At 45.6% G+C, this 17,878-nt stretch overlaps 1 protein-coding gene across 2 annotated transcripts; it reads left to right on the forward strand.

Moving 5' to 3' along the window:
- The first annotated feature begins 3,230 nt into the window (after window positions 1–3,230).
- Window positions 3,231–17,277, forward strand: LOC119975970 (extracellular calcium-sensing receptor-like). Of its 2 annotated transcripts, none has more exons than XM_038815967.1 (6): window positions 3,231–3,454; window positions 7,178–7,469; window positions 14,108–14,941; window positions 15,096–15,323; window positions 15,881–16,004; window positions 16,364–17,277. In XM_038815967.1, the coding sequence occupies exons 1-6, from the start codon at window positions 3,231–3,233 to the stop codon at window positions 17,275–17,277; spliced, it is 2,616 nt and encodes an 871-aa protein (XP_038671895.1). The 2 variants fall into 2 exon arrangements, with proteins under 2 accessions (XP_038671895.1, XP_038671896.1); XM_038815968.1 differs by lacking the exon at window positions 3,231–3,454 and having other exon boundaries at window positions 7,212–7,469; window positions 14,108–14,623; window positions 14,663–14,941.
- The last annotated feature ends 601 nt before the right edge of the window (window positions 17,278–17,878 follow it).

A 17,878-nucleotide genomic window follows, 5' to 3' on the forward strand; every position in this document is an offset into this window, starting at 1 on the left:
TGTTCCGGAACCTCCCCTGCAGGGGGACCCAGAATGGGCCCCAGCACCTCCTCCCCCCTCGAGGTGCCCGATGGCCCCCAGGGCTCTCCATTCGACGGGGATGTTAGCGGGTCCAGCACCCACGGCACCTGGCACTGCCAGTCCTGGAGGGCTGCCCTGATATCGACAAGGGTCTGCAGGTTTGCAGCCATGGAGCTCAGGGAGTTAGCCATCCCTGTCTGGGTCTGGGCGACGCTGGCCAGCACCTGGGCAATGGCGCTGATGCTCTCAGCCATGGCCCGCTGAGACTGGGCCATGGTGGTGAGCGCTGCTGCGATCTGCAGCTGGCTCTGGCTCATGTCATAGTCCACAGCTCCCTCCTGCACAGAAAACCCTACGTCTTGCATGCTGCGACCCATGCCCAACACCATTGCCCCATTGCCTCCACCGCGGATGCCACACGTGCGGTTTTGGCCTCGGTGTGCATGCATGACTGGCACCACACCCTGCTCCTGCATGCGGTTGGACTTCTCCATCTGTGTCTGCAGGCGCTGCCAGCCGCCCGCCATCCCCTTCACTTGTCACTAGGTCCCTGACTGCATCGGGTCTATGGGTGGGTGTGGAAACTCGAGGAACCCGCGATCCATCCGGGCGGCAGCTGGTTGCTAGGACTGGTCTGCCTTCTGACCGTCTGGCCCCTCAGCTGCTCCTACCTCCACCTGCTGTACCGGGACGACTGTGTAGTGCGCACCAGTGAGTGTCCCTGAAGACTCATCGCTAAGGTGACCAACCAAGGTGAGAGTCTCTGCGATGGTGAAGCATGTAGGAGATAGCTGTGGCGTTATGTCGAGGTCCTCATTGGACTGAAAGTGCGGTGTCCCCTGGAGTGGTGTATCCTGTCTGACTGTGTGTGGGTGTCCTGTCTGTCCACACCTGTGTGTGGGTGTCCTGTCCATCCACACCTGTGTGTGGGTGTCCTGTCCATCCATGCCCTGTGTGTGTGGTGTCCTGTCCGTCCACCCCTGTGTGTGGGTGTCCTGTCCATCCGTCCCCTCTGTGTGGGTGTCCTGTCTGTCCATCCTCTGTGTGTGGGTGCCCTGGGTTGGTGTGCACTGTGTGTCCATGTCCTCGCTGTAGGTCCCCTGTGTCATGGTGTCCCGCCCGCCTGTCCCCTGTGTCTGCATCCTCTGGGTTGTGGCGTTCTGACTCGACTGGGCCGGGGGGCTGTTGCTGTGGCTGCCCTCCCCATCACTGGATGAGTCCCTAGGGCATTGCCAGCCTGGCACTGGATGGGGGCGGGCTACGCCTGATGGCCTGGGTCGATCCCTGGCTTGTGTGCGGGTGGAGCCTATTTCACACAACGCGCAGAGCGTCAATTATGCCGCGCGCGTCTGTGATGCCATTCTGGGCCATGCCGTCACGCTTCCTGTGATGCCCATGCTAGACCCTTCTGTTGCGCAGAACAGGTGCACTTTTGATCGGGTCGAAGCTGGCGTCGCTCACGCTGGTTTTGACTCCGGCGTCAACACGGCCGCGATATCGGAGAATCCCGTCCTTTACCTTTGATCCATCAATTTTCCCTGGACTCTAGAACAGTTCCATGGACCCAAATTAATTAAAGGTTACTTCGCTATTCGAGGAAGAAGAGGCTGGATTTTTGGGTTCCCCAGCAGAGTGCTTCTCGGCGGCATCATGTTTGCTGGCAGCCGTCTGTTCTACGCCAGCTGCTTGCCAGTTGGGATTCCACATTTAAGCTATCCCCGCAATGCCATCCACAGATTTGGTTGTGCTGCCTTTGGGAACGGAGAATCCCAATGGCCGAAGGATAGTACATCACACATAAGATACCATAATCGGGATTGGCAAAGTTGACATCAATTTATGAATGGAAAATCAGATTCGACAAACCTGTTAGGGTTTTTGTGAATATAAACTAGAGGATCGATAAGGGATCAGTGGATGTGGCGTATTTACCTTTTCAAAAAATAATTTCGCTCAGCCAGACTCCTGTGCGCATGCCATCACAGAAACCTGGACTCGTGGAACAAGCAGTTCTAATGTTTCGAAACTTGAATATTTAACACGACTTTACCATGAACACACTTGGTAGTCAGCAAATTGATTGCTCCATTGACCAATACTGAAATTATTAAAAGCATATTTGCAAGAAATTGAGTTATTCCTCGAATAGTTTGAGTCCAACATTAGAAGGTGCTATACGAAAATGAAATGAAAATCGCTTATTGTCACGAGTCGGCTTCAATGAAGTTACTGCGAAAAGCCCCTAGTCGCCACATTCCGGCGCCTGTCCGGGGAGGTTAATACGGGAATCGAACCGTGCTGCTGGCTTGCTTGGTCTGCTTTAAAAGCCAGCGATTTAGCCCAGTGAGCTAAATCAGCACTGGGCTGGTAAGCTATTGGCCCCGGGTAATACTGTGGGAACCTGGGTTCCCAAAGCAGATAGTGCAGTTTGAATTCAATTAAAATCTGGAAATAAAAGTCGAATGATGACCATTGTCGATTGTTGTAAAAACCTGACTGATTCACTAGGGTCCTGTACGGAAGGAAATCTGCCATCCTTAACCTGGCCTGGGCTACACGTGGTTTCAGACCTGCAGCAATGTGATTGCCTCTTAAAATGCCATCTGAACAAGGGCAGTTCGGGATGGGCAATAAATGCAGGCTTAGCCAACATCGCCCACATCCCATAAACAAAACAAAAATCCCTCGGAAGACAACAGTTCCCAAATAGATGTCTATTTTCTATGATGATAAAGAAGTCACGAGTCCAGACTTTTGGCAACATTTAGATTTATAGTCTTCTGCCTTTGATAGCTTTATGTATCTCTTCCTAGAGTGAGATGTTTTGATTCTGCGGATATCTTTGGTGAAAGAATAACTAGGAAACCCATAGTTAAAGACAATGAAGTTACTCACTTGACAGCAAATATGTTTGCAGGTCTCTCTGCCTGTACCCTAAGCTTACACATTTTAGCCTACAAAGGTAGCATTGCAAAACATCAACAAAAGTTTTATTCGTCACCTCATAGCGAGGGAACAGGATAATTGGAATTTGGTCCTTTGCAATCTGCTTTTGCCCCACAGGCAAATTGAAAATATGATCGGCATCCAATTGGGAGTTTCTTTGAGTGTCCTGACATAAATCTATTTATAGTAGTGGAAAGATCGTAATTGCGTGTCACATTATATAAGCACAGTAATTCGGCGCATGAAAAACAGAGTTACATTGAATGCTAATGATGTATTACATCTTGTCGTTATTTTTACCGTTATCCCTTCTTGCTTCCGTGCTGTTGGAGAATGAACCAACTTGCAAACAATGGGGGACTGATGACTTGGCTGGCCTGTCCAAGGAAGGTGACATAATTATCGGTGGAGTGTTCAGCGTCCACACCAATGTTGACCGCCTGGATCTTTCCTTTGAAAGTAAACCTGAAGCGGTAAAATGCAAAAAGTCAGTGAGAGTTTGTATTGTGCTGTGGATTTCTAACTTTGCAAATGTCTGCTCTGAACGAGGGAACCTTTTGTGAACCCACAAGTTGAGCTACCGCGCCGTCCTTCTCTTCCTTCGGTCTGTCATTAGACATGCTGTAGTGTAGAATACATGTGTTATTCAGCGGAACATCCTTGACGATGGTACAATTCGTTTCTGGTTTTGATATTTTTTTCCGCATTACCCGGGAAATTAGTGTAAAATACGAAACAGGTAAATGGCAAATCGCTCGCCCAACTATTATGGAGGCTGAGCTGAAACACGGGTAGGTTTTAACGCATTCACAATCATTGTGCTTGCACATGGTTAAAATCTGAACCTGCAGGATCAAAGTATATTGGGTTCATTGAACCACTTTTTGTGCATTGCTGAACGTGATTATTGAACCACCGCAGCTGAGGTGTAGGTACACCCACTGTGCTGTCAGGGAAACAGTTCCAGAATTTTGACACAGGGATAATGAATGAACGGCGCCATATTTCCAAGTTGAGTGGTTTGAAGGGGACCTTCCAGGTCCCAATGTTCCATTGTATCTGCTGTTGTCCTAGGTGGTCGTGGGCGAGGGTTTGGAAGTTGTTGTCCATGGAGCCTTGGTGAGTTCCTGCAGTGCATCTTGTAGATGGTACACGCGGCTGTCAGTGTGCATCGGTGCTGGGAAGTGTGAATGTTTGAGGATGGGCTCTCAATCAAGCGGGTCATAACAAATGGCAAAATATGCTTCAAACTTTTGATGTTTATAGAAATGTTTGATATTTCATTACTGCACGTATTTAATTAAAGCTATGAACTACTGCCAGTTTACAGGTCTCCCTCAGGTTACACCTGCACGAATGCGCAGTACCAAGTTACACCGGCTGCCTCACACAGCCGGGGACAAGGGTTCAATTCTGACCCTGGGACAATGCCTGTGTGGGGTTCGCACATTCTCGCCATGTCTGCGTGGGTTTCCCCTTGTGCTCCGGTTTCCTCCCACAGTCCAAAGATGTGCAGGGCACGTGGAGTGGCTATGCTAAATTGCCCCTTAGTGTCCAGAGATGTGTGTAAATTAGGCAGGGTTATGGGGATGGGGCACGGGAATGGACCTTGTTGGGTTGCTCTTTCAGAGGGCCAGTGCAGACTCGATGGGCCGAATGACCTCCTTCTGCGCTATGGTACTAAGTTGGCCAAAATGCGTATTTCCAAAGTAAACATCTTATTCCGGGGCTTCAGGGTTGTTGCAAACCAGAATACATGAGAAAGTGGTCCTTGTGCTCAAAACAGGCTACAAACTGGAAGATACACTGCGTTTGATATCACTCGTTAATTATCGATTGCAGCAGATGCTTTTTTTTATGATCTTGTCTATCGATTAGAATTACTATCCCAAGAAAAACATTAATTTTCAGACGGCTTGTTGTAAATAGCAATGCTGTCACACACAACAGGTCAAAACCTGACCTTGTCCATATCACGCTGAGACAGCTGCATATTTTGTTTCCAAATTTATCAGCCAGGGGTTACAGGGCAGTCTTATTTTTCCGGCAAATAGAGAAAATGCACCAAATAATGCAATGGATTGGCAGCACCATCGCCCTGACGGAATTATTTTGTTACATGAAAACAAACCCAATAAGGACTTTTGAAATTAGGGGAATGAAACAGTCATTCTTTAGTGACGTGCTACTATTGATAGAAGAGGAAAATAAATGAGGACCATGGATAAGAGACTGCGAGAGAGAATAAAGAGAGCGAGAGAATGCGAGACGGTTAGTCAGACTGAGAGACAGAGAGTTAGCCTGGCTGAATTCAGTTAATTCCATGCAGTTGCCATTTCAAATCCATCACATTTCATCATAACTGTACACGATGAATGTCATCAACTGGAAAAGAGAAGTTTCCGTCTCTTCCGCAGATGCAATCTGAATCGCTGAGTGTGGACAACCTTTCCTGATTTTATTTCAGAATGTTGTTTTTGTTTGAGAGTCAGTTCCAGAAGTTGTATATCAGTGATATGAAAAATTAGCCAATTGTATCATCGACTATCTTTGTTCTCCAACGCCCTTGCTGGGCGCGGAGTGGGGTACTGTCCATGGGAGATGGAATAGTGGGCCATACAAAGTCAGTCATACAAAGTATAAAAGAACCATGGAGAAACGGGAGCAGTATTAATTTTATGACAATCAAAAGTGGCTCGAGAGCAAGTTCATATTTGACAGGAAAAGTTAGGGCCTGAAGACAGCATTCATCTTCCGAGATGTCAGCCCATTGTAATTGATATGCCAGGAGTTTGTGTGTGGAAGAGGTGATATATGTAATGAACGGGCCAGACAATGCTCAGAGATGGAAGCTGATACTTGGAGTTTTCAGAAACACACAATTAGTTGGGGTGTGGAAAAAAACTGCAAGGGCATATGAATCATATAATTTTGGCAGTGAATTGCGTCATGACTATTTTATTCAAAGAATAGGAAAACTGAAGTAAAGCTGCATCATTTCCATGCTTTAAAGAAGATTCATGATGGAAATTCAACATACATATGAATGGAAAGCAGTTCATCATCAAAACTCTATGTGGAAACTTGTACTTGAGCATTCTATTTTAAAAGCACTTCACGAAAGGCGGGCAGGGTTAATGTTTTCACTCCTGATTATATGTTAGCCTGTGAATAATACACCCCCAAAATAATTAACTGATTTAAACAAAACCCATTACACAGAACAACAAGTTTATTTGAAATCACTAGCTTTCAGAGGTAGCTCCTTCATCAAGTGAGTGAAGAGGTGGGTTTCACAAACACATGTGTAGACAAAGTCAATGATGCAACATGATACTTTGAATGCGAGTGTTTGCAGGTAATTAAGCCTTTACAGGTCCAGATGGTGCACCTGGAGAGAGAGATAATCACACGTTAAAGAGGTGTGAATTGTCTCAAGCCAGGACAGTTGGTGAGGGGTTAATATCGTGTGACATGAATCCAAGTTCCTGGTTGAGGCCTTACTCATGCGTGTGGAACACAGAATCGCCCAGCAGAAACTGACAGCCAAGTTCCGCACTAACAAGTATGGCCTCAACCGGGACCTTGGATTCATGTCTCACTACATTCGACCCCCACAATCTGCATCTGGATCCTGATTAATTAAAAAAAGAATGGCTAACATTGAGAGATGCAGTGAATTAATCTTTTTTTTTTTGGAAGGCTCTTTATTCAGAATGTTATTGATTGTTGTAGAATGTTGAGGATTATCTCAATTTCCTGTTTGCCACAGCTGTCAAATGTGAGCAGAATTTTCAGAGCAGTTTGTTGAATGTGGATTGGCCTAAAGCGTCCCTGGTGTGATGGAAGCTCCTAATAAATAGAAAACAATGTATTTCCCCAGTTCTGTGGTTACAGAACACCAGAGCGGCAGGGAACGCCTCAGTGAAGAATCACGTAATTGCATTAAGGTTGAGGTAAACATTATGGCGGAGATATGCATTATGCCGAGTTATTTCTTCACTTGTTGTTTTTTGATTGCTGTCAGCTTTAAGAGCAATAGTTAAGTCTTAAAATACGACACCTCAGAAATAAGATTATTCACTCGTTAAACAAGATGGTTTGTGAAAGTTAATGCTCCTATGTGAAAATAAATTCCTTTCATTATCATCTATGTGAAAAAAAAATTTAAACTATGTAATTTATCGCCACACAAATGTATTTTCTACAGCTTTTGGTATCGAGTTTTTCGTTTTGTGCTGACGATGATTTTCGCCATTGAAGAAATCAACAAGAACAAAAGGCTGCTTCCCAATATTACACTGGGTTACCGGATTTATGATACTTGCACCATGCCACCTTTAACTTTGAAATCGACCTTTGAATTTCTAAACAAAGGCGAAGACTCATCTTCCAATTTAGCTTGCAAAGCGCCTTCTACCGTCTCTGCCATTGTCGGCGACTCTGGTTCATCTCAATCTGTAGCAATGGCCACCTTAATTGGTCCATTCAGGATCCCGATGGTAAGATGTTTATATATGTCAATCAATGATCCTAGCTCAAAATACAGAAAGCACAGTTGCTATCAAATACATTTATTGTTGGATTATTGGACTCTAATGTTCATTATTCCACAAAAATCTCATGGGGGCTATTTCGTGATGTCAATTTGTTGAAGTGCTAACTAATATTACGAATAGCTGCAATGGGTGCCATGGGGGTACTGTAATGTTGATGGCAAATGAACTTTGTTTCTAAATTCTGATTAAATGCAACGACAAAAGACAAACATATTCGAACTGCTAACAACAATCAAGTAATTAAACAGTAGCTTGGTAATTTAATAATAATCATTTATTGTCACAAGTAGGCTTCAATGAAGTTACTATGGAAAGCCCCTAGTCGCCATATTCCAGCACGTGATCATGGAGGCCAGTACGGGAATTGAACCTATGCTGCTGGCCTTGTTCTGCATTACAAGCCAGTTGTTTAGCCCAATGTGCTAAACCAGCCCCTAACAGGAAAGATTGGGACTAGAAAATAGATGGTTGACAGTTGTCCTGCTGGAGGTCTTTAAAATTACGAAGTGCTCCGTTAAAGTAGACCGAGTGAAGTTGTCTCCACTTTTGCAACTATTCAAAACTAGCGAACTTAAGCATAAGATGCTCACTAACGGCTGCATTAAGCAATTCCGGTGAAGGCTTTTTCCTCACATAGTGCGGAGTATGTAGTATTTATAGTAAGAAGTCTTACAACACCAGGTTAACGTCCAACTGATGAAGGAGCTGCGCTCCGAAAGCTAGTGATTTGAAACAAACCTGTTGGATATTAACCTGGTGTTGTAAGACTTCTTACTGTGCTCACCTCAGTCCAACGCCGGCATCTCCACATCATGTAGTATTTATCACCACGCAGATTATTTGAGGTGAAGAGTAGACAAGTGGTTAGGGGGTGGGGGGGGGGGGGGCTGGAAAAACCCATGGGCAGAAAGGAATGGATTATATGTTGATAGGGCAAGTTGAAAAGATAGTTGAGGGGAACCTATTGGAGGTACTTAAAATAATGAAAGGTTTTGATGGAGTGAATACAAAGTTCCTCTTGAAGGGAAGGACATAACGAGACGCCATTGATTTAAGATAGTCGCCAAGAAATCCAATAGGCAGTTCAGAAGGCACGTCTTTACCCAACGAGTGGCCAGAATTGGGAACTTGCCACCAAAAACAAGTTAAAGCAAATAGTATAGATGTGTTTAGGAGGAACCCAGAGAAACATTTGGGGGAGAAGTGAATGGACGAAGGTTGATATAGATAGAACATAGAACATAGAACAGTACAGCACAGCACCGACCCTGTGCCAAACCTTGTCCGAAACCAAGATCAAGCTATCTCACTCCCTGTCATTCTGATGTGCTCCATGTGCCTATCCAATAACCGCTTGAAAGTTCCTAAAGTGTCCGACTGCACTATCACAGCAGGCAGTCCATTCCAAACCCTAACCACTCTCTGAGTAAAGAACCTACCTCGGACATCCCTCCTATATCTCCCACCATGAACCTTATAGTTATGCCCCCTTGTAACAGCTACATCCACCCGAGGAAATAGTCACTGAACGTCCACTCTATCTATCCCACTCATCATCTTATAAACCTCTATAAAGTCGCCTCTCATCCTCCTCCGCTCCTAAGAGAAAAGCCGTAGCTCCCTCAACCTTTCTTCATAAGACCTATCCTCCAAACCAGGCAGCATCCTGGTAAATCTCCTTTGCACCCTTTCCAATGCTTCCACGTCCTTCCAATAGTGAGGTGACCAGAACTGCACACAATACTCCAAATGTGGTCTCACCAGCACAGTTGCAGCATAACCCCATGGCTCTTGAACTCAAGCCCCCTGTTAATAAACGCTAACACGCTATAGGCCTTATTCACAGCTCTATCCACTTGAGTGGCAACGTTCAAAGATCTGTGGGCATAAACCCCAAGATCTCTGTTCCTCCACATTCCTCAGAACCCTGCTGTTCACCCTGTAATCCGCATTCATATGTTTCCTCCCAAAATGAATCACCTCACACATAGTAGCACATAGCAGCATGGTAGCATTGTGGATAGCACAATTGCTTCACAGCTCCAGGGTCCCAGGTTCGATTTCAGCTTGGGTCACTGTCTGTGTGGAGTCTGCACATCCTCCCCGTGTGTGCGTGAGTTTCCTCCAGGTGCTCTGGTTTCCTCCCACAGTCCAATGATGTGCAGGTTATGTGGATTGGCCATGACAAATTGCCCTTAGTGTCCAAAATTGCCCTTAGTGTTGGGTGAGGTTACCGGGTTATGGGGTTAGGGTGGAGGTGTTGACCTTGGGTAGGGTGCTCTTTCCAAGAGCCGGTGCTGACTCGATGGGCCGAATGACCTCCTTCTGCACTGTAAATTGTAATTCTAATTCTAATTCATATCAGGGTTAAACTCCATCTGCCATTTTTAGGCCCAGCTCTGCATCCTATCAATGTCTCTTTGCAGCCTACAACATGCCTCCACCTCACCCACTACTCCACCAATCTTGTTGCCACCAGCAAATTTACTGACCCACCCTTCAGTCCCCTCCTCCAAGTCATTGATAAAAATCACAAATAGCAGAGGAACCAGCACTGATCGATGTGGTACACCACTGGTAACTGGTCTCCAGTCTGAACATTTTCCATCTACTATAACCCTCTGTCTTCTATGTGATAGCAAGTTACTTATCCAATTGGCCAAATTTACCTCTGTCCCACACCTCCTTACATTCGTCATGAGCCGACCATGTGGAACCTTATCAAACGCCTTACTGAAATCCATACATACAACATCAACTGCTCTACCTTCATCTGCAAACTTAGTTACCTCCTCAAAGAATTCAATAAAATTTGTAAGGCAAGATTTACCCTTCACGAATCTGTGTTGACTATCCCGGATTAAGCTGCATCTTTCCAAATTGTCATAAATCCTATCCTTCAGGACCTTTTCAATTAACTTACCGACCAACCAAGTAAGACTAACTGGCCAGGGTCATTCCTATTCCCTTTCTTGAACAGAGGAACAACATTTGCCACTCTCCAGTCCTCTGGCACTATCCCTGTGGACAGTGAGGACTCAAAGATCAAAGCCAAAGCTTCTGCGATCTCATCCCTTGCCTCCCAAAAATCCTAGGATATGTCCCATCTGGCCCAGGGGACTTGTCGACACTCAGGTTTTACAAAATTGCTAATACATCCTTCCTCAGAACATCTATCTCCTCCAGCCTACCCACCTCTATCACACTCTCATCCTCAAAGACATGGCCCCTCTCCTTGGCAAACACTGAAGAAAAGTATTCATTCAACGCCTCTCCTATCTCTTCTCATTCCATGCACAAGTTCCCTCTACTGTCCTTGACTGGCCCTAACCTTACCCTGGTCATTCTTTTATTTCTCACATAAGAGTAAAAAGCCTTGGGGTTTTACTTGATCCGACCCACCAAGGACTTCTCATGCCCCCTCCTAGCTCTCCTAAGCCCTTTTTTTAACTCATTCCTTGGGACCTTGTAACCCTCAAGCGAGCCAACAGAACCTTGTTTTCTCATCTTTACATACGCTTCCTTTTTCCTCTTGACAAGACATTCAATCTCTTTTGTGAACCATAGTTCCCTCACATGGCCACTTCCTCCCTGCCTGACAGCGACATCCCTATCAAAGGCACGCAGTATTTGTTCCTTGAACAACCTCCACTTTTCATTTGTGCCTTTCCCTGACACTTTCTGTTCCCATCTTATGCTCCCTAATTCTTGCCTTGCCTAATCGCATCATAATTACCCCTCCCCAATTATAAACCTTGCCCTGTTGTATGGCCCTATCCCTCTCCATTGCAATAGTGAAAGACACCGAATTGTGGTCACTATCTCCAAAGTGCTCTCTGACAAACAAATCTAACACTTGGCCTGGTTCATTACCCAGTACAAAATACAATGTGGCCCCACCTCTTGTCGGCCGATCCACATATTGTGTCAGGAAACCCTCCTGAACACACTGTACAAAAACTGTCCCATCCGAACTGTTCGACCTATAGAGATTCCAATCAATATTTGGAAAGTTAAAGTCACCCATGACAACTACCCTGAGACCTCCACACCTATCCATAATCTGTTTTGCAATTTCTACCTCCACATCTCTATTACTATTTGGGGGCCTATAGAAAAGCGCTAACAACATGACGGCTCCTTTCCTATTTATAACTTCAGTCCATATTACCTCAGGAGGCAGATCCCCCTCGAACTGCCTTTCTGCAGCCATTAAACTATCCTTGATTAACAATGCTACTCCTCCACCTCTTTTACCACCTTCCCTACTCTTACTGAAACATCTATACCCCGGAACTTCCAACAACCATTCCTGTCCTAACCATGTCTCCATAATGGCCACAACATCGTAGTCCCAGGTACCAATCTACGCTCCAAGTTCACCTCCCTTATTCCAGATGCTCCTTGCATTGAAGTAGACAAACTTCAACCCACCTTTCTGTCTGCCAGTACACTCCTGCGACCTTGATACCCTCTTCAGTACCTCACTACTCTCAACACTGGCTTCTGGACTACAGCTCATTTTCCCATCCCCCTGACAAATTAGTTTAACCCCCCCCCCCCCCCCGAAGAGCCGTAGCAAAGTTCCCTCCCAGGATATTGGTGCCCCTCTGGTTCAGGTGCAAACCATCCTGTCTGTACAGGTCCCACCTTCCCCAGAATGTGCTCCAATTACCCAAGTAACTGAAACCCTCCCTCCTACACCATCCCTGCAGCCACGTGCTTATCTGCATTCTCTCCCTTTTCCTCAACTCGCTAGCACGTGGCACCAGAAACAAACCAGAGATGACAACATGGTTTGTCCTGGCTCTCAGCTTCCACCCTAGCTCCCTAAATTCCTGTTTTGAATCCCCGTCCCTTCTCTGACCTGTGTCTTTGTACTGATATGTACCACAACTTGTGACTGTTCCCCCTCCCCCTTAAGGATTCTGAAAGCATGGTCCGAGACGTCACGGACCCTGGCGCCCGGGAGGCAACATGAGTCTCTTTCGTTGCCACAGAACCTTCTATCTGTCCCTCTAACTATCGAGTTCCCAATAACTATTGTTCTCCTGCTCTCCCTCCTTCCCTTCTGAGCCACAGGGATGGACTCAGTGCTGGAGATCCGTTCACTGTGGCTTACCCCTGGTAGGTTGTCCCCCTCAACAGTATCCAAAGTGGTATAGTTGTTACTGAGGGCAACGACAACAGAGGATCCCTGTACTGACTGCTTCCTCCCAGCCCCTCCCACCGTCACCCATCTATCATGATTCTTCGGAGTAACTACATCCCTGAAGCTCCTATCTATGACCACCTCGGCCTCCCGAATGATCCGAAATTCATCCAGCTCCAGCTCCAGTTCCCTAACATGGTTTCTGAGGAGCTAGAGATGGGTGCACTTTCCACAGGTGAAATCAGCAGGGACACTGATGGCATCCCTCACCTCAAACGTTCTGCAGATGAGAAGAATTGAGAGAAGCTCGAGTGATGCATGGGTGCCCACATGGACTAGTTGGGTGGAAGTAATTGTTTCCCTGCCATGTGGCGTGTGTAACCCTGTGGGTTGTGGAAGGAAGGTAATCTGGAACAGTACAGCTGCGCAGCTCTGTCAGGCCGAATGGCCTGTCTTTGTGAGGTTAACTCCGATGTCCCCCTCTTGTTCAGAAATGATTTCTTACCTTTGCAGGTACTTTAAAATATTCCTATCAGAAATGTTATTCCGATTCTCTTTTTATATCTGAATGTATGCTAAAAATGAATGGGGGGATGACGACTTTTTCTAAATTCACATAACAAACCATTAAGTGTATCCATGTATCCAGTTCCCCTCAGAACTAAACAACTCAGTTTCTCAGCCTCGTCTTCCGGTGTTCCTTCCACCGCAACTTCCGCGCCCTTGTAGGAGACACATCTGATTTGCAGGTTATTTACTTTTGCATTTAATTCCCTCTACCCTACAGGCAGCAGCACAGCCGGGTCTGGTTCTCCTGCGCTGTAGGTTAACATTAGGATTCTTACTAAATAAAGTTGCTGAAAACGTCAATAGAAAACTTATCACCTTGAACGTAAGTAGGTCGCGTCCTGCATTGGTTACATTGACGGCGCCAAATTACATGCGAACCATTCGTGCAGAAGGAGATGATTAATTCCAAACTGCACACATTCTGCACCTGCGGCCTTATTGAAGGATCTGAACCAATTAAAGGCAACCCCCTTGCATTTTCCCTTCAATATTTCCATTCATGTATGCATCAAATTATTTATTCGACCCTGCTGAGCACAGCCCCTGAGAGCGTAATTACCCAGGCGACTGACGCCCCTAACCCCTGACATCTTTCCACTCAATCCCCCTCGGAATCTTCTCCAGATACAGGGAACCTGAAGCCGGAAATGCTGGGCACACTCGGGAGTTTCTGTCAGAAGAGAAGAGGAAACGTTACAGTTTTAACCCTTCGTTAGGGGTCCCTTAAGGGCACCTTGAACTCTTCTCGCAGTTGAATGATTCCCTGGGAGTTAATGGAAACGGTGTGTGTTGCAGAGAAGTAGAATACCCAGTGTGGACAGAGGAAAACCTCACACGTTTCCATTTTCATTTTCCACAGGTCAGCTACTTTTCCACCTGCGCCTGCCTGAGTAACAGGAAGAAATACCCATCATTTTTCAGAACAATCCCCAGCGATTATTTCCAGGCGAGAGCGCTGGCTCACCTTGTCAAGCGCTTCGGCTGGACGTGGATCGGGACCATCAAAAACAACGACGATTACGGTAACTTTGGGATGCACGCTTTCACCGAAGCTGTCCAACAATTAGGCGTCTGCATTGCTTTCTCCGAGGCCATCCACAGAACATACCACAGGGACCAGCTGCTGAGGATCGTCGAGGCTGTGAAGACATCTTCCACCAAAGTTGTTGTGGCGTTTGTTGCGCCCGCCGAGATGACAGTTCTGCTGAATGAGATGGTCCGGCAGAACGTGACGGGTGTGCAGTGGATAGGGAGCGAGGCTTGGGTATCCACCCAGTTCCTCCCTCAGGAGGAAAGCAGACGTTTTGTCTCTGGCACGATCGGTGTTGCAATTCGCCAGGTGGACATACCAGGACTGAGAGATTTTCTACTGGACGTCCATCCTTCCATGTATCCAGGCAACGCTTTAATGAAGGAGTTCTGGGAATCAACCTTTCGCTGCACACTGATGAGTAAAGAAGACACAACAGATGAAGAGCCATCCACTTCGTTGAAAGAATGTACCGGAAGGGAGACTTTACATTCAGTACACAACGAATTTACTGACGTCTCTCAGTACAGGGTTACTTACAATGTGTATAAAGCCACGTATGCAATCGCCCACGCTCTTCACAATATGGTGTCGTGTAAAGATGGCAACGGGCCATTTCCCCAAAAAAGTTGTGCAAATACCTCCAGCTTTCAACCTTGGCAGGTGAGGGGGGGGGGGGGGGGCAATATTTTTAAGTTAGATATTTTTATTTAATTGGTGTATTGGTTACCTGGTTTCGACTCTGACAGATTAGATGCTTAGAATTTCTTCTAAACAATTTGCCGTTAATTTCTCCATTATGGACCCCATTTCACAGCTTCTGCATTACATGAAAACAGTCAATTTCACCACCAAGATCGGGGGAAATACATACTTCGATGACAATGGCGATCCAGTGGCCACTTATGATATCGTAAACTGGCAACCCAATGCCGCTGGCGGCGTGAATATTGTCGGTGTTGGAGTCTATGACCGATCAGCTCCCTCCGGTCAAGAATTTGTGATACGGGACGAAGCAATTGTATGGACCGGAGGTCAGATTACGGTAGGGGCACTGATACCACACCAAATTGTGCAGACAAGATCGAAAATAGCAGCCGGGCATCTTCGTGAATAGCTTGAAATTGCAGGCATGCTTAATACGCGTATCAGTCTATTTGAGCAGACATTGCTGTTTCCAGTGTGAAACTTGTATCAAAAGGGAAAGGTTTCGGTAAATTCATGAGGGGACGTCGGTCGCATTGCTGAATATTATCATCAATAACTTTAACAATTTATTCCTGTGATATCCTTGCCTCAGGCCTCCAGGTTAGTGTGTACCTGCGCTTCTAAACTTAAGACGGAATTATATGGGACTTTCAATTAGGTTGCTTCGAAATGACCTACCTTCTATAAATCCATCATGGGTTACTCCAATCAGATTTCTCTCAGTACACAGTCTCTCTCTGATTAATTATAGATTCCAATAATTTCCCCGCAGCAGGTGTTAAAGCAACAAGTCTATAATTTCTGAAATTCCCTTTCCACCTTTCTGAAATAATGCAGTGAACTTGGAAATGCCTCAGAATAAACAACAAACGACGTCCTCTTCTTTGCATTAAGGTTCCAAGAGCAGTTTGCTCTGAAAGCTGCCCGCAGGGGACGAGGAAAGCCACAAGGAAAGGAGAACCCCTTTGCTGCTTTGACTGCATAAAATGCGCCGATGGTGAAATCAGCAATATCACAGGTACCGACAAGAGGGGGATTGCATGTTGTCACTTTGTACTGGGTGGGAACTCATTTCCTCTGATTCCTAAAAGGAAGAAATTGCATGAAGGAGTATTTAAGAGGCATTTGAACGTTCCATTGAAATGCAAACGAGCGCAAAATTGGGTGGGAGGGTGAGCTGTGAGGAGCATGCAGAGATCCTTCAGTGTGATTTGGACAAGTTGAGTGAGTGGGCAAATGCATGGCAAATGCTTTATACTTTGGATAAATACGACCATATCTTATTATGGAATTTCTAATAACTGCATCATTTAATATGAGCACAATACTGAGTTTTTCTTTAATAGTTTGGATGTGTTTATCTTTCCCTTCTTTTAGATTCTCCAGATTGCATGAAATGTCCTTGGGACTACCGATCTAATCAGCAACGTGACAAATGCATATTGAAGGAAGTTGAGTTTCTGTCTTTTGCCGAGCTGATGGGGATTATTTTGGTGACACTGGCATTGTTTGGAGCCTCCCTGACGATGAGCATCTTTGTTTTGTTTCATGTTCACAGGGATACTCCTATCGTTAAAGCTAACAACTCGGAGCTGAGTTTTCTGCTTCTTCTTGCATTAATTCTGTGTTTTCTGTGCTCAATTACATTCATTGGCGAACCTTCCACCTGGTCTTGTGGATTACGCCACACAGCATTTGGCATCATCTTTGTTCTTTGTATTTCTTGCGTTTTGAGTAAAACAATTGTCGTGGTGATGGCATTCAGGGCAGTCCTTCCTGGGAACAACAAGATGAGGTGGTTTGGGCCTGTTCAACAACGCCTATCTGTTTGTGCACTTACATTGGTGCAATGTTTAATATGTACAATTTGGCTTAGAATATCGCCTCCTTATCCTCTAAAGAACAGTGCTTATTTTAAGGACATCATTGTTTTTGAATGCAATGTAGGGTCGCCAATAGCCTTTTATTGTGTCCTTGGTTATATCGGATTTCTGTCTTGTGTGAGTTTTGTGGTTGCTTTTCTAGCTCGACAACTTCCAAACAATTTCAACGAAGCTAAACACATCACTTTCAGTATGATTATATTCTGCGCTGTATGGATAACTTTCATTCCGGCGTATGTAAGTTCCCCTGGTAAATATACCGTTGCTGTGGAAGTGTTTGCGATTTTGGCATCCAGTTTTGGACTGGTTTTCTGCATTTTTGTTCCCAAATGCTATATTATCCTGTTGAAAAAGGAAATGAACACAAAGAAGCATATGATGGATAAAATGGCTTCCAAGAATCTTTAGTTCTTCCTCTAAAGCAAGGTTGCTGAAGCAAAATTAATCACTTAGACCATAAAACGTAGGAGCAGAATTAGGCCACTCGGCCCATCAAGTCTCTCTGCCATTCAATTATGTCTGATATTTTCTCATTCCCATTCTCCTGCCTTCTCCCCATACCCCCTGATCCCCTTATTAATCAAGAACCTATCTATCTCTGTCTCAAAGACACTCAGTGATTTGGCCTCCACAGGCTTCTGTGGCAAAGAGTTCCATAGATTCACCACCCTCTGGCTGAAGAAATTCCTCCTCATCTCTGTTTTGAAGGATCGTCCCTTTAGTCTGAGATTGTGTCCTCTGCTTCTACTTATTCCTACAAGTGGAAACATCCCCTCCGCGTCCACTCTATTCAGGCCTCGCAATATCCTGTAACTTTCAATAAGATCCCCCCTCATCCTTCTAAACTCCAAGTACAGACCAAGAGTCCTCTTCCTCATTCGACAAGCTTTTCATTCCAGGGATCATTCTTATGAACCTCCTCTGGATCCTGTCCAAGGCCAGCACATCATTCCTCAGATACAGGCCCCAAAACTGCTGGATGTTAACCGAAAGCGAATTTTGAACAAGG

This window comes from Scyliorhinus canicula, chromosome 13, assembly GCF_902713615.1.
Source record: "Scyliorhinus canicula chromosome 13, sScyCan1.1, whole genome shotgun sequence".
NCBI lineage: Eukaryota > Metazoa > Chordata > Chondrichthyes > Carcharhiniformes > Scyliorhinidae > Scyliorhinus > Scyliorhinus canicula.

Coding starts and splice junctions, on each gene's coding strand:
- LOC119975970 (XM_038815967.1), top strand. CDS start 3,231: ATGCTAATGATGTATTACATCTTGTCGTTATTTTTACCGTTATCCCTT. Junction 14,942..15,095: donor CCAGCTTTCAACCTTGGCAG/GTGAGGGGGGGG, acceptor CCCATTTCACAG/CTTCTGCATTACATGAAAAC. Junction 16,005..16,363: donor TGAAATCAGCAATATCACAG/GTACCGACAAGA, acceptor CCCTTCTTTTAG/ATTCTCCAGATTGCATGAAA.